Here is a 16,695-nt window from a genome sequence, read left to right as displayed (position 1 = left end):
CATACTTAAATAGAAGACTGTTTAGGGCTTCAGTTACTTTTTACTTACTTTTTTCCAAATGGTTTTTTATGTGGATTAAGTAGAAAAAACAAATAATGAAGATTGCAGCACAAACCTCTAATCGACCCGATGTAGTGGCATATGATATAATATATATATATATATATATATATATATATATATATATATATATATATGTATATATATATATATTATATATATATATATATGTATATATATATATATATACATATATATATATATATATATATATATATATATATATATATATATATATATATATATATATATAAGTTACATATATATATAAGTTATATATATATATATACATATATATATATAAATTACTGGATACAGCATAGGCATGCTTGACCATATAATTTTGAAAATATTTTAAAGCTGAGCTATTGTTGAAAAAGTGATGTAGAGTGATGTAGTGTAGATGTAGCAATTAGTTTGTAAATAGTCGTTTAATAAAAGTAATATGTAATATAATATATATATTGTAAAGCATATTACTATTACAAAAAGTTTATTAAAAGTAATATATATTATTAAGTTTTAAGAGAATTTGTTTAATGAACTTTTTAATCATTTATTTTAATCATTAGGCTCATGACATGAGGCTATTAACAATTTATCAGCAACACCTGAGTCAAGATACCTGAGGATTTGATAATAAACAGCTATTTAAAGTGAAGTTGTACTAGCAATTTTCCTATTGAATATTAATTTGGTTTCAAAAAAATGGTGTTTTCTGAAGACTAACTCATCATTTTTATATACATCTATATCTATGTATATTATATTTATTATAATATATACCTATATTTATGTATAAAATACATGTTTGAAATATCGTGCATTGACAAAGTACTTATTTTGTTGGATCAAGGTATTTTTCTTTTTCAGTGTTTTTCTTAAAATAAAAATACTATATGTTATTTTGTAGTATATATATATATATATATATATATATATATATATATATATATATATATATATATATATATATATATATATATATATATATATAATGTGGATATTAATTTCTTTCACTGATTTTTGAACAACACAAGTTTAGTTAGTTTGTTTCGAACTTGAGTTCCTTGTATATAGCTTGTTGTACAGGATGAGACATAGTATAAACGTACATCTAAATAGGCCTTTATAATCAAATTGATAAGTTTAATCAAATGATTATCTTCCACTGGAAGTTCCTGAATGTGATTTGTAAGTCCTTTCAAAATTGCTTTAGAAAATAAATGATGACGGATAGTCAATTTTAAATGTGGAATCGATTCCATAAAAAGTTGTAGCTCTTTGATTTTTGATTTGTCTGGAATACTGTGTCTTATAAACTTTTCAACAAAAGAACAAATTACAATAACATCTTTTGATGGATGACCACCTCTGCTTTTTTGATCAACAAGAAAACTTTGTGAATTATCATCCGTTAGAGATGCAGTACAGGCTTTACATTTAATAGATCTTTTTAGTTTTCTACTAACAAATCCACCTGTATACTTACATAAATGTATATGTATATTATAGATAAATATATTATACATAAATATAGATGTATAATTTTATATTCAATATTATTCTCCTAAAGCTCCACATAAATCTTACATTATACAACCATATACAAGTTAATTAGGTAATTCATGACATATTGTTTTAATAAAATTTTTATTTGCATTGCAGTATTATACTACTAGTACTATACTAATATATTATTAGTATTTGAGTATTTGAAAAGGTCTTTCTTTTTTTTTTTTTTTTTGTAGATTTGTAAAATCTTATAAAGAAGTCAACTAAGATTTATTTTATTTAGCTCATCTGTAATTAAAATATATATAAACCATAAATGAATTTAAAATTTCTTTGAAGTTATTGTTTTTATGCAATACAAAATATAACTTGAAATTAAATTGTAAACATTGTTCAATATATACGCTGATCAAACAATATTTTTATGCCTCACTCTATGTCATAAAGATAAAGTTTGCCCGGCTTCATTAATTTCTGCCAATGCCATATCCAGTTATTTATATATCAATGTGTATATATATATATATACATATATATATATATATATATATATATATATATATATATATATATATATATATATATATATATATATATATATATATATATATATATATGTATATATACATATATATATATATATATATATATATATATATATATATATATATATATATATATATATATATATATATATATATATATATATATATCACCAATGTGCTAATTTGGTGATACCCTAATAATTGTTTTATATTCCAAACTCTAGGACACAATCGCCAGAAGCACCTAAAAATTGGGTCCCTGACAGGTGAATACGTTAATGTAGGTAAGTTATTTTTACTTTTACCCCTTTTTTGGTTGCCAATTAAGAAAGATATATTTTACTATATGTGCATTATATACCACAACTATTACAATGTATTGATAAAATTCTTGTTTTTTTTGTTTTTTTGTAGGGAATATTATAAAAATTGTATTTGTATGTGATTCACCTGATGAAGCTGATTTTGCTTAAAACAGTATGAACTGCAAACAACTACATGATATGCAGTTTTCAAAGTCTGAAAAAATTTTGGAAAGATAGGTTTTAACTTTTTAATTGTTTTTCTGTTATTTAGATAAAAAAGTAATTATGCTGTTATCAACCTTTTTTAGTAGGTTTTTATTCTTACAAATGAATAAAAAGTACATTGAAATTTAATTTAATCTATCTGTTAGATTGTATTTCATACAAAAACTAACAGATAGATTAAATCTTATGAAATTTAATTTAATCTTATGAAATTTAATTTAAATCTTATGAAATTTAATTTAATCTATCTGTTAGTTTGTATTTCATACGAAAACTAGCAAATAGTTTCCAATCTTATCAAATGGAACTATTTGATTTAGTATTCCCTCCAATCCTTTATATCACTGTTGTGTCTGTGTGACAACACTGTTGTGTTGTCAATGAGCACGACCTATTAGTCTTAACTTTCCTGTTTCTTTTAGAGGTTGTTTTCTTTTGTGGAGAACTAATTCCTAAAGGCTTTCCATTCTGACATCATTTCTAAAAGCACAGGGGTGCTAACTTCATTAATTAACTTCATTAACTTCATTATTGAGGTGCTAACTTCATTTAATTCAAAGAGTATATGAAGATACTGGCTAAACGTTAAAGAGGTAACATTTAGAAGGTGAGTATCTGATCAATTAATTAATCAAGTGTTTAACTATCATTATCTATATGATACTATAAGTATGAAACAGAGAAATGTAATAGTTTTAGATTTATCAATTATCAATTATGTTTATAGAGATGGGTTTGGGCATATCGAAGTGATAGATTTTTGGTGAATTGCAATACAAATAATGGTGCAGAATGACAAAACCTATTATTTAAATATTCATACCTTCAACGATATAAAAACTCCTCAATTACTAGCATGCTCACAATCCTAATTGAAGAATTCTTTCCTGATAAACTAGAGAAGTTTATTAGGAAAGTTTTACTTTTTTTTTAGTTTATTTATATTTATATTTTATAGGTTTACAGTATTAATTTTAGTATCTTAAAATATAAATTTGTCTGGAATTCTATAATTTAGTTAAAAAGTTATAGTTATACACATATACATATACTTTTATACTACATACGAGCATTCTAATTTGCAATAGTAATGTGTGCATATATATAATAGTACATAATTAAACTAAATAAAATAGTAATGTAAAGAATAGCAAATTTATTGCAAAAGTAAATGCCGTAGTTTTATGAAATTAAGCTTTTTAATTAATTTATTTAGCTATAAAGAAGCGAACCTTAAAATGCACTCCAGCTATAAACTCTTTAATACAACTGTCCCTGAATATCTAATCAACAGACCACATGATTTTATCAAAAACTGTTTAGAAAAGATTGCGCTATCTAATGACTCTGAGATGACTGGAGCTTGGCTAAAAAGTCATGGAGTATTTACGGTAAACAGTTTCTAAGGTAATCATGAAAGTTATACTGTAGATTTTAGAAGTGACAAATTGATGCCGAAATGTTCTTGCAAAAGTTGGCGTGAATCTGCATATTTATGCAAGCATTTTTTCCTGATATTTAAAAGATTTCCTGAAACATGGTCATGGAGTTCTTTGTCATCATTATATAGAAATTCTCCTTTCCTGTCTCTAGATAATGATGATGAGAATACTGTATACATTCCAATCAACTCACCAAGTCCATGTAAAATTGGTGATGAATCAATATTATACGGAGAGTATTTGTCTCCGGAACTTGATGACTCGATGAAAAAAATTCTTATAACAACTTCAACTCTTTCACATATTCGCGATATGTTAAATCAGATAAAAAACTTAACATATGATGTCGATGAATCAACTATTGATACCAGTGAAGTTTGCGAAAATTTGGCAAAGGTCTTAAAGAAATTTTCAAATGCCACCAAAAAGGAAAACGGAATTCCAGTTAGAAAAGAACTGGGGGAACCCAAATAAATTAAAATATATAAATAAAATATATAATAAATAAGTCTCCAACATTCTCCAACATTTCGTAAGTATTTTACATATTGTTTTACATGGCATTTTTTACATGGTATTATTTTATATTTTTACTTGTTACAAAATGACATTTTAAAGATCTATATTTTTCTTATCAATCTTTTTCTTTCGTTGATGATATTCCCAATTTTCTATGAGTCCCCTGCTACTACTACCCCCGTTTTTTTTGAAATGTTAAAATTTAAACCATCATAAAAGATTACAATCTTTGTATTCGTAGCGTTAGAAAAGCGCTCAACAACATTACAAGATTTTAAAAGTTGAGTTCTCCGTGAAATGGGAGCAGCAGTTTTGGTTTTTACTAACCCGCGAAAAGTCTATTTAAGAAATGAATTATTTGATTTAATTCCCACAAATCAGATATTTTGCCTTAATACTTACTATTTTACGTGGATGGATGCGGTAACGGAGAAAGAAAACGGTGTTGGGTAATTTTCAACAGTGGGATGAAGATTACGAAGTTGGAGTGTGGAAAGGCCAAATGATTCTAGTGGTCATAGTCGATTCCCTGGCTACAGGACATGATTATTAGTTAAAAATGTAGACACTTTCTAGTATTTGTATTTAAGATTTGACATTAGAAACAATCTGCTAAATATTAATTCCAGAAGGAACATCTCAATAGTTATTAACATTCAATTGTCATTAACTTTATTTTTTAAAAATTGTCTGCGTAGTATTACAAAAAACTATTTCTGGCAGAAACCTTTTAGTCTAATTATCGGTTTCGCCAAAACTACTGGATCATACTAGTACTACAATTTGGGTTTAGGTCTACCTCTAGTCCAATTTACATCGTAAAAGAAAATCTTTTAGGAAAATATGCAGCAAAAAATCTAACATTAATAACATTTAAAACCTTCGTTTCACAAAACTCAATATAGTTTAATCAAACTTGGAAAATTCATTTCCATTACCAACCCACTGACGTCAAAATATCAAGTGCAAAAATTCTTGGCCGTGTTTTGATCAAATTTACGCTAGTTTTTACGGACTTTGCGTAATGACCTCCTTTTGAGGGATGTTTTAGTCTCTCAACCGAGTAAGAGTAATTGCTTATTTTTATTCACCCGGCCTTTAGACTTGTAAAAAAAATCTGTGCTTTATTAAAAAATCAAAATCTTACTTTGGATCATCCTAAAGAACGCTAACCATAAAAATGTTCGAATTTTTCTTTTAAAAATTATTTTAAAATGAAAGAAGTTGAAAATAGTGTTTCATTTATCGACCATAAACAAGAGATTTTCAAAAATAAATCTTTACGAAAAGAAAGCAATAAGAATAAAAAAATAAAAATAAAAACTGATTTTAATGCTAAAGTGTTTGGTTTATCAATATTTAAGCAGCAGTTATTAAATGAAATTAAAACTTCTAGTAACGATATTAATGTCTTGAATAACACTGTTTTTACTAATAAACATGATAAAGAATTGGATAATACGGAACTTGGTTCATGCCCTCAAAAGCTGAAGAGTTCCAAATGCTTTTTTGGTTGTACAACTGAAAAGAACATGAGTTATTCAACCAATGTTAACTTAAATATTTATAAGCAAAATAAACTACTAAATGCCGAAGTTAACTGTGTTATTGTTCCAAATGAATCAGTTAATTTAAAGTCTGTGCCAGTTGTTAAAAAAGACTTTACCAGTGTTTCAAACAAATTACAAAATTTAAAATGTAAAAAAAAGAAAAAAGACATCAAAATAAAACATCCATCTCACAAGGTAAGCTTATCAGGTAAGCATATAAAAGAAATAATAAAAAATATGAAAACAGAAACATTGAAAAGCATAGTTAATGACGAAAAGTCTTTCGAGGAGTTGACAACACATGATACTGCAGTATTGAAAAAATGTATAGATAAAGTAAAAAATAAAGCTAAAAAGAAAAAAACTTTTTTTACTAAAAATTCAAATACTTCAAAATATAAATCTATTCTTAGTATTCAAAAGTATTGGGCGCAAAGATATCGGCTATTCAGTAGATTTGATGAAGGTGTTAAATTAGATCATGAAGGATGGTTTTCAGTTACTCCAGAAAAAATTGCAGAACATATTGCTGATAGGTCTAAATGTGATATAGTTATAGATGCTTTCTGTGGAATCGGTGGTAATACAATTCAGTTTGCATTAAAAAGTAATCATGTAATTGCAATTGATATTGATCCGGTAAGGTTAGAATGCGCAAGACAAAATGCTGCTATTTATGGTGTTGAAAATCGAATTTCTTTTATACTAGGTGATTTCTTTGTGTTAGCTCCTTCACTTAAAGCAGATGTAGTGTTTCTTAGTCCCCCCTGGGGTGGTCCTGAATATATTAAAGTAAAGTTTTTTGATATAGAAACAATGATTAAACCAGTTAGTGGTCGTGTTTTATACAATGTAGCTTCCAGAATAACTCCTAATATAATATTTTTCTTACCAAGGAATGCAGATTTGCGTCAAGTATCATCTCTTGTTGCACCTGGAAACCAAGTTGAAATTGAAAAAAACATGCTGAACTCTAATGTAAAAACAATAACTGCTTATTTTGGAAATCTTATAAAGAATAAAAACTCTCAATAAAAAGATTTTTGAATTATTAGTTTTCTATTTATTAGTAATTTTTCATTTAATAAATTTGTATTACTGAATGTTATTATTTTTTATGAATCCCCCAATAAATTTATATTTTACATATATTAATAGTATTTTAAACTATTTTAATTATATAGTAATAATCACTTATTTGTAGAAATTTTTAAAATAAAAGATTTTAAAGTATAAGAATATCAGTGCAATTTATGCGTGTGTGTGTATATATGTGTGTTTGGTTTAATTGATTTTACATGAAGTGTACTTGATTTTAGCAATATATACATACATGTGTATGTATATATTGCTAAAATTAAGTCATTTCATGTAAAAACCATTAAATTTAATTGAGGAAACTAATTAAATTTTATTATTTTTCAAAAAACTACAAAAAGCAAATTAATAGACTGGAATGTTTTAAAAAACATTCAAGATGAATAAGTAAACATGTGAGGAGTGCTACTACATCAACTGACAAATAGGTAGAATATGCGAGGAGTGCTGTTAAATTGACTGAATATTTTGGTTTGGGCAGACAAAAAAAAGTCTGGTCTTCTAAGTTAATTTTTTTAAACAAATTTTACAATTATGGTAAAAATAAAGACAACCAAACAATAGTATATATATTAATGATATTAAACAAGCCTTGATATTAAACAAGCCACCATGGAACAGTGCAAGTGAATTATTTGTGAAACATGGTGCTCATTCACTTAATGTTGTTATTCACAAGCAACAATACTCCTCACTGTTACCGCTGCAGAATAGTGAGAACCTCTTCATAAAAACTTTTGTTAACTCAGACAGGTTCTTGCAGTTTCCACTGATGTTTAAACGTAGAGCTGAGTTATATTTATAACACTTTAATTTCTTATCTTTATTTTATTTTATTTTTTTTTTTTCTTAAGTTTTATTTATATTCAAGTGCGTTAGTTTTTGCTATATTCTAATCCACTTTATTTTACCCATTGTATATTTATTATATTGGATCTTGAGCCTGTCAATAAATTTTGATTGATTGATTTGACTAACTGATTGATATATATATATATATATATATATATATATATATATATATATATATATATATATATATATATATATATATATATATATAGTATATATATATATAAAATATATATATATATATATATATATGTATATATATATAAAAAGAGATAGATAGACATAGATACAGTGCTGGAAATGAGGTAGGAGCTTATCCTATCACTTTATTATAAATTATAAACCATCCTGTCACTTTTTTTTAAATTTTCAAATAACATACGCTTACTAGTTTTGCTTATCTTTATAGCATACAGCTTTTTTAGAAAAAGAAAAAAAGAAAGAAGAGTAACGAATGAAAAGATTACTGCCCCATGCCAAATCCTCAGTCGATAAAGCAGCACTCCTTTGCAACAGCAGGCTATAAGATAGTTGATGTACTAAAATATATATATAAAAAGACTACTGGAAATCAATAAAATTAAACTGCATTTAACATTTAATTTCTTATCCTTCTGTTTATCGTGTTTATTCTGTTTATTTTAATCTTGTTTTATTGTTTTTATGTCTTAATTATTACTTTTTTTTTTTTTTTTTAATTTTTTAAATATATTTATGTTGCTTGTTTGATCAACTTTATAATGTTGGCTAAAGTGTGTATATATCAATAGCTTCGCATGAGAAGTCATTGGCGTCGAATCAGTTAATTATTAAATGATGTTAAATAATAAAATTAATAAAAAGTTCGAAGTTTTTTAATTAATTTTAATAATAAGTTAATAATGCATTGTTTTTTCACTAATGGTTTTTGATGTAATCACAATTTTTTAATGTGTATTTTTTTAATCAAACTTTTTTTCATAGTAATGGAAAGTGAATTTAAAAAGAATTAAAAAACTGCGTTATTAAAACCATTGATAATTGAGCATTGGATTTAAATAATAAGTCAGCGCATATGGGAACATCTCCAGTTGTGCTTTCAAGAGAATTGTCCTCATGATTTGTTAACTACTTTCTTGGAAAAAGAGAAGTTTGTTGTTCAAAGAAAAACTCCTCTTGAAACTGCTTTCATTGCAAGGCTCTCATTAGAACTTAATTAAAACCAATAGAAATTACCTTTTTATAAAAATAACATTTTTGAAAAAGGTAAAGTTAAAAGCTTTTTCTAAGTGCAATGTTATTGTTTTTATTTTATATAATTTAATAATAATATAATAATATATTTTAGCATGTAAAAAGTTTTAATTTTTAGAATTGTTTTTTAACAAAAATCACAACCTTTTTTTAAATACTTTTATTGATTTGACCCCTCGTTGACTGGTTTGCTTGAGTAAATCTGTTGTATGCATTGAGAGGATAACATATGATAGTTACTAAATGTAGTTCGAAAAAACTTGAAAATTAGGTTTGAAGAAAAAAAAATGTTTTGGAAAGATAGAATCAAACAAATTAAAATTTTAATTTAATAAAAACAATGTATTAAAGAAAATTAAACAAAAATATCAAAACTTGATGTTTTTGTTAAACTCTTAGAACTAATTAAGTTTAATGGCTACATTATATATAAACACTACATAAAAAGTGATTTGATCACCAAATCACTTTTTTATGTAGTGTTTAGGCAATCTTATTGAAAAATGTCAAAACAAAAATTATGCAATGGAAAAAAATTTGAGGATTTAATGTTGTAATATAAAAAATAATATAAATAATAATATATTGATGTAAAAAATTATTATATTATTAATAGACAGAACTTTTTTATTATTAGATATGATGATGCAACTGGCTTAAAGGTGGGCATTTTTTTGAATGTGATTCGTTACTTGATATGGGTCATGGTTGTGGTCATAACTTGATTGCTGAAGTTGGTGTTGCTACTGGACTAGATAATATTAAATTTCATTGCACAATGAAGTCATTGTTGTCAAAAGATCATACAAGAAATCATAGTATAAATTTAAATTTTAATTAAAACTCCTCTCAATCAACTTTTAACAAGTAGAAACCATGACATGTTTTGCAGTAAGCCCTTTAAATAATGAAACTTTTTATCATTTTTTAAGTTTTAAATTATTTTATAAGCGGTAAGATAAGAGAAGTAATTGATTTAAAAAAAAGTCACATTAAATTTTGAATGATGTTTATGTAAAAATATTTATTACAAAAGTTTAAATGACAATTATGTTTGCACTATTTACTAATGGAAAAAACTCAAATAAAATTAAAAGTTTATTTTTATTTTATTGTAATGATTGATTTTTTAAGCTTGAAGCATAGATCATAAAAACATAATTTAATTCTGATAAAAAATAAATGATATGATTTAAAACTAATTTAATGAAAATATATAATTTTATTCTGATAAAAAAAAATATATATATATAAGTTAATTTAAATTTTAAAAATATATAATTTAATTTTGATTTAAAAAATATAGAGTAAAACCGGGTCAAACCGCACACCATATCATTCCACACAAAATAGCGCTTGAACCAAAACTGATATAAAAATAATTTTAGCACTATGTTGTTGGAAATTTAATTTCCATTCTGATAGAATAATTTTTATGCAGCTAGAACAAAAAAGTAAATAAAAAATCAAAAAAGAAAATAAAATTTTTTTCTGATAAAACTGCACACTTGATTAATTACTTAGTTTAGTTTTTTGCAAGTAATAAAGCACCTATCTTTATCTAATTAACTTAGTGTTAATTTCAGTTGAATTATGAATGAAATATTATGTTATTTGTTAATATAATCATCTCTCACTCAATTCAATTTAACTCACTTTAACATGTCAACTAAAAAAACAAAAGCATACAAGGAAGACGATATACAAGCCACATTAACTGATATGAAAGAAAATAAAACATCATTGAGAAAAGCTGCTTTCAAACATGTTGTTTCAGTCTCAACGCTCAAAGATCGCAAAAATAACAACAACAAAGACTTCCATAGCTCAGGTACAACAACGTACTCTCAAATGAAACGTAAAAATTGATGGTGCATGCGTCCCAATTACTTGGTGACTGGGGTTATGGTTTAACCCAAAATGAAATCCTAGAATTTGTATGTGCTACCTTGAATGAGAAAATCAATTGCACTTATTCAAAAATGGCAAGCCTGGTAAAGACTGGTTTTATGCCTTTATGAAGAGATTGTCAAAAGAAATTTCAACAAGAAAAGCAGATAACTTAGCATCTAAAAGTTCCGCTTCTTGTACACTAGAAATAATTGATCTTTATTTGGAATGCATTGCCAAGCAATATCAACAGACTGGTTGATGTTTTTTTTTTGATGTACAAAGTTAAAAGAATCCTGACTGGGCAAAAGGTAGTCCAGTTGGCACCAAATATTTACTTTCAAAATCAGGTTGGATGGAGCGCGTTAAGTTTATTAAATGGCTGAAAGAAGTATTTATACCCGAAACTGAGCAAATTGGTGTTATTCATATTTTAGTATTAGATGGACACAAAACTCACATAACTATGAAAGCGGTATTGCTGTGCAAAAAGCACAATATAATCTTGATTTGTCTACCAGAGCATTCTTCACATATTCTACAACCATTGGATAGAGGTGTCTATTGTCATGTCAAACAAGCATGAAAAGAAATTCTTAAAAAGTATTACAAAGACTCAAAATGTAAGAATTTAGATAAACAAAATTTTCCATTGTTGGTCAAACTGCTGTACGAGAGTGGTAAACGTTTTACATGCTTGCATGTAATAGCTGGTTTCTAGTACACTAGCTAATTACCACTTAATAAAAACAACATAAATCATAAGGCATTAGCACTCGCACAAACATTTAATCCACCTTCATCAACTTTAGCAGCCTCTGCAGCACCTACACCACCTTGCTCAGACACAGCTTCATCATCTTCAACAGCCGCCGCAGCACCTACTCCAACTACACTCCGATTACCATCTTTCTCAACTAACCCAGCTTCAAGTTTTGATGGTATCAAGTATGTGTTAAGCGTTGCAAAAACAGTATCAAGATAGAGTTGAATCAGTTTTTTTTGAGCCAGAAATCGAAGCAGTGCAACATGTCAAAACTTGCCAGGAAATGTATTACCGAAGAAAAGGTGATTGAGTTCCTAAAACAAAAAGATGAAGAAAAAGCAACAAAGGAAGCTGTGAAAGTTGCTAAACTTAACGCAAAACGTAGACTTTCTATGCCAAGTACTCCAATGTCTGAGCATAACAATGCTGAGCAACCTCAGCAAAACAATAATGAAGAACAAGTACCAGCAGCCAAACATGTAAAAGTTGCAAAATGTAAAAAGTGTAGAGTACAGTTACACATAAGAAATGTTTCAATGCGAGAATTCAATGTGTTGGGAACGGTTGTGCAAAGAAACATGTTTACCAAAGAAATAGGTTGTTGGAACTAAATTATTTTGTTGCAAAAAATGTAAAAAACATAATATAGTTTCTTAAAAATAAGTTGTGTTAAAATAAATAATAAAAAAAAAGTTAAAATTTAAAAAATCTGTTTTCTCAGGTGTGCGGTTTTATCAGAATGTCGCCTAAAATCGCACAATTTTTTTTTTTTACATTTAATATTTTCGATAATTTTATTATTATTTTTTTAACATATATTTATATTATCTTATATAGTTTTTTATTACCTATCTAATAAAAAAAAAGAAGTTGTTTAATTCTTATTGATAAGTTTGCGGTTTGACCCGATTTTACTTTATTTAAGTTTATTAAAATTAAAGTTAATGCTTGGGTTTGACTTAACTGTCAAATTTATTTAAAATTGTTACAAAATATCATTTAATATTGAAATTTTATTTGTTCTTAAACAAACATCAGCTCATTTTTATTGCAATTGTTTATTTGGTTTTCATTCTTAAACCTTCCTAAACATTTTTTTTTTCTCAAAATTAAATTTTAAATAAACAACTGCATCAAAAACTTGCACAAAACCTATGTTTAATTTTTTTTTTATAACGCAAGTTAAATCGCAGCAATTATTTTTTAATAAACGGTATATACAGCGATATAATTTTAATAATAAAATAATAAACTAATAACCTTTTAATAAATAATGTAAATAAATTAATGCAATTTTTTTATTTATTACTCGCTAATTTTTTTTCAAATAAAAAATCATTTTTAGTTGCAAAGCCACAATTAGAAATTTAAAAAATAATCATTTTAAAAATTCAAAAATTTAATATATTTCAAATCATTTATGCAAATGTTGAGAAAAGAAAGAAATTTGTCAATATCAAACATTTATAAAAATGCACTATTAAATTTAATTATTTAATAATAAAAAGAAGTAAAAGTAAGTAAACATTCCTTTATAGTAATAATAAAAAAGCTGTTAAATAATATTTAACTTGTTTTGTGGTAATTAATATTATTGCAGTAATTTAATTTTTTTCATTTTTACAATAAAATAATTATAATTCAGGTAAACCAGCTGATGCTTCTGGGGCTCCTTGGGAAGGAGTCAATGCATTGGATGCTGCTGTCAATTGTTATAATAGTATTAGTATGTTGCATACTGACAGCAAACTAAATTAACATCTTGTGTCCATTGTATCATTGTTGATGGTGGTAAGGTACCTAATATTATTCCAGAAAGAAGTGAGCTTAGTATTTTTATACGTGGAGTGGTTAAAGTAGATACATTTGATCTTGCAAATAAAGTTAAACAATGTGCATCAGATGCTGCTTCTGCAACAGGTAATAGCTTTTTTTTGCGTTTTTCAATTTTTTTTTTTTTAAATCATTAGTTAAAATAAATTATTTAAATTTTTTTTTTGGTATTTTTTTATGTGTGTTTTTTTTCAGTATATTATATATATATATATATATATATATATATATATATATATATATATATATATATATATATATATATATATATATATATATATATATATATATATATATATATATATATATATATGAAGACCTCAGTGGACAAACCAGCGTTGTCACATTCTTATTTTGAGAAAATCAATTTTTAAAGTTCAAAACATTCTTTAAAATTTAAATTATACACTAAATTTTCATGCTTGTTTGACATGAGTATAATTACTTTTTGTTATCCCACTGAAATGTCTTTGGGAAGTTATTAGATCCTCAAATTTAGCGAATCTGAACCTGACGCCAATCCTTCAGCATCCCATATAGGAATGACCTCGTATAGGAAATAACACTTTGATATATTTAAAACGTTTTTGAAAGTGAACCATCCAATGCAAAAAACGAAACACAATTTAATTTTTGTTTTGTCCTGCACATCCATTGCAAAAAAAATGTAATTCAAAAACTGTGTCAGAAAGATGATTTATGATAAAATGATAAAATATAGAGCAAACACCATCAGCTCCCTTTTTTCCTGTTGTTCCATTGTATGTATAATGAAAAACTTCATCACTGAATAGGATGTGTATATTAAATGAAAAAAACTTGAGCTGTGTTCAGTAATACACATGGTTAGTTGATTTATTAGGCATGGGTAAATTCTTCTGAAAACCAAAAGCAATAGTTTTAAACGTGTTTGAGTTTTTTGGTCGTTTTTTTGCATCTGAATTTCTGTTATAAAATACTGCAGCTTTTCTTGTTTGAAGTTCATGCTCTGTTTCAAGATCTTTTTTTTTTTTATTAAGTTTGATAATATCATCACCAACTGCATTTAAAAGCTCTTGGTCTGTGTGTTTTATATTTACAATGAACTCATCATAAGCTAAACAAATGTCTTTTTGTGAAAAGCTAAACCCAATATTAAATTTATTGCTAAAAACTCCTCTGTATATTTTATATCTTACTTTAACAGTTGGGTAAGCACGTTTGAATAGTTCAAACATTTTAGAGACATTTAGATCTTCAGGTAAGTAAATTTTTTTAGCTTTTCCAATAGCATAATGAGATGACCTTCCTCTGAAAGAAGATATATGTTTTTGGATAGCTTATATATATATATATATATATGTATGTGTATATATGTATATATATATATATATATATATATATATATATATATATATATATATATATATATATATATATATATATATACATAAGTGCATATATATGTATAAAGAAAATATCTTTATATTATCATGTATAATATTGTATACTTGAAAGAGTGCTCAATAGATAAACTAGAGCTATATAGTATATATTTTACTGTTACCCGCAGTACCAGGAATTAGCTAAATGCTAATGTTTATAATATAATTTAATATTGAAACTCTGAGTTTCATGTGTTATCACAATCATCAGGCAAGTAGTAAAAGTTTAATTTTGCTATTTTTACTACTTTAACTACTTGCCTGATGATTGTGATAACACATGAAACTCAGAGTTGCAATATTAAATTATATTATAAACATTAGCATTAACAGTCAGATCAGGTTATCCTGCTACTGGTAACATATAACCTAGTACAAATCTCCTCCATGTTCTGCTGCCTTGTAGAATACGCCTTTTTAGGCAAAGTTTAGGAGATGCCAAATCTGATTTAAAACACCCCCTGCCTTGAGACTTTTGGTTGAATAAAGGCTAGAGATGGTCTAGATAAAAATAATCATCTTGGGTAGATGTTAAATGCAACCAGCTACTGTCTTGTAGAAGGCCTCCTAGGCAAAGACTTAAGGGGTAAACAGATTCTATCTGTTGACCAGCCTCGCACCCCTTCTTCATCTATTAGGCTGGCGCAGATGTTTTTTTAATACATTGTTTCCAATTTAGGATGTTGAATGCTGGATCTTTTTTGACTCAATGCATGGGTTTTGCTTGTGTCTCTGTTCTTATGACAAGGCAACTCATTCTATTATCTCCTAATGAGGGTACAGCTCTAAAATTCAGTTTTATGGTTCTGAGGCCGGCTGGTAGTCAGGTTTCCCAAACTCTGTGGTAGCTCTCAGAGAGGCTGATTCCATCAACAGCTGAAAAATATCAAAGTATTAACAGTGCCATGTTGCGCATGGATGGTGTCCCTGTTTGTACTTTTGGTGTGCATTGCGGAGGCCACATTTGGAGCCCTTTGTTACGGCTTAGGGTTTATTAGTAGTAATGAGGCAATTGCTTGGACTATTAAACGGTGTTCTGAGTACTATCTATGCTTTGAGTCAAGTTCTTCAATCTAATTTATAAATGAATAAAGTATCAAAAACTATAAAACACAAAAATCCATCATCATCACCAAGTTCTCTAAACCTATCATTCACTAATATTTGTGGTCTTCGAAGTAACTTTTCTTCTGTTGGTTCTTATCTCTTGCAAAGTTCACCAGACCTACTTGCTCTTTGTGAGACTAATTTGAGTTCGGCTGTCTCATCTTGTGATCTTAGTGTTGATGGTTATCTTCCTCTAATTTGTAAAGACTCCAATAGTCACATGCTTGGCCTGGGCATTTACATTCGTAAGAATTCACCCATTTGTTGTAAAACTAGATTTGAATCCACAGAATATTCTTTCATGTGCTTTCGTTTAGCACCACTTCACTCT

At 26.6% G+C, this 16,695-nt stretch overlaps 2 protein-coding genes across 2 annotated transcripts in view; one reads left to right on the top strand and one right to left on the bottom strand.

Moving 5' to 3' along the window:
• LOC100200997 (uncharacterized) overlaps positions 1-4,376 on the bottom strand; it is a 28,011-nt gene extending 23,635 nt beyond the window's left edge. Inside the window, exon 1 of the mRNA XM_065810803.1 lies at positions 3,883-4,376. The gene's annotated coding sequence lies outside the window, so the exon portion shown is untranslated. The remainder of the gene's footprint in view (positions 1-3,882) is intronic.
• A 1,267-nt stretch (positions 4,377-5,643) lies between these two features.
• On the top strand, positions 5,644-7,209 carry LOC100205640 (trimethylguanosine synthase). Its single transcript, XM_065810802.1, has one exon. The coding sequence runs from the start codon at positions 5,826-5,828 to the stop codon at positions 7,194-7,196; it is 1,371 nt and encodes a 456-aa protein (XP_065666874.1). The 5' UTR covers positions 5,644-5,825; the 3' UTR covers positions 7,197-7,209.
• Positions 7,210-16,695: the final 9,486 nt, after the last annotated feature.

This window comes from Hydra vulgaris, chromosome 11 (genome assembly GCF_038396675.1).
Source record: "Hydra vulgaris chromosome 11, alternate assembly HydraT2T_AEP".
In the NCBI taxonomy this organism is placed as follows: Eukaryota; Metazoa; Cnidaria; class Hydrozoa; order Anthoathecata; family Hydridae; genus Hydra; species Hydra vulgaris.
The sequence above is the reverse complement of the archived record's forward strand: the minus strand, read 5'-3'. Positions and strand labels throughout refer to the sequence as shown.

Bases quoted from the DNA above. Each gene is read 5' to 3' on its own strand.
- LOC100205640 (XM_065810802.1), top strand. From the start codon at position 5,826: ATGAAAGAAGTTGAAAATAGTGTTTCATTTATCGACCATAAACAAGAG.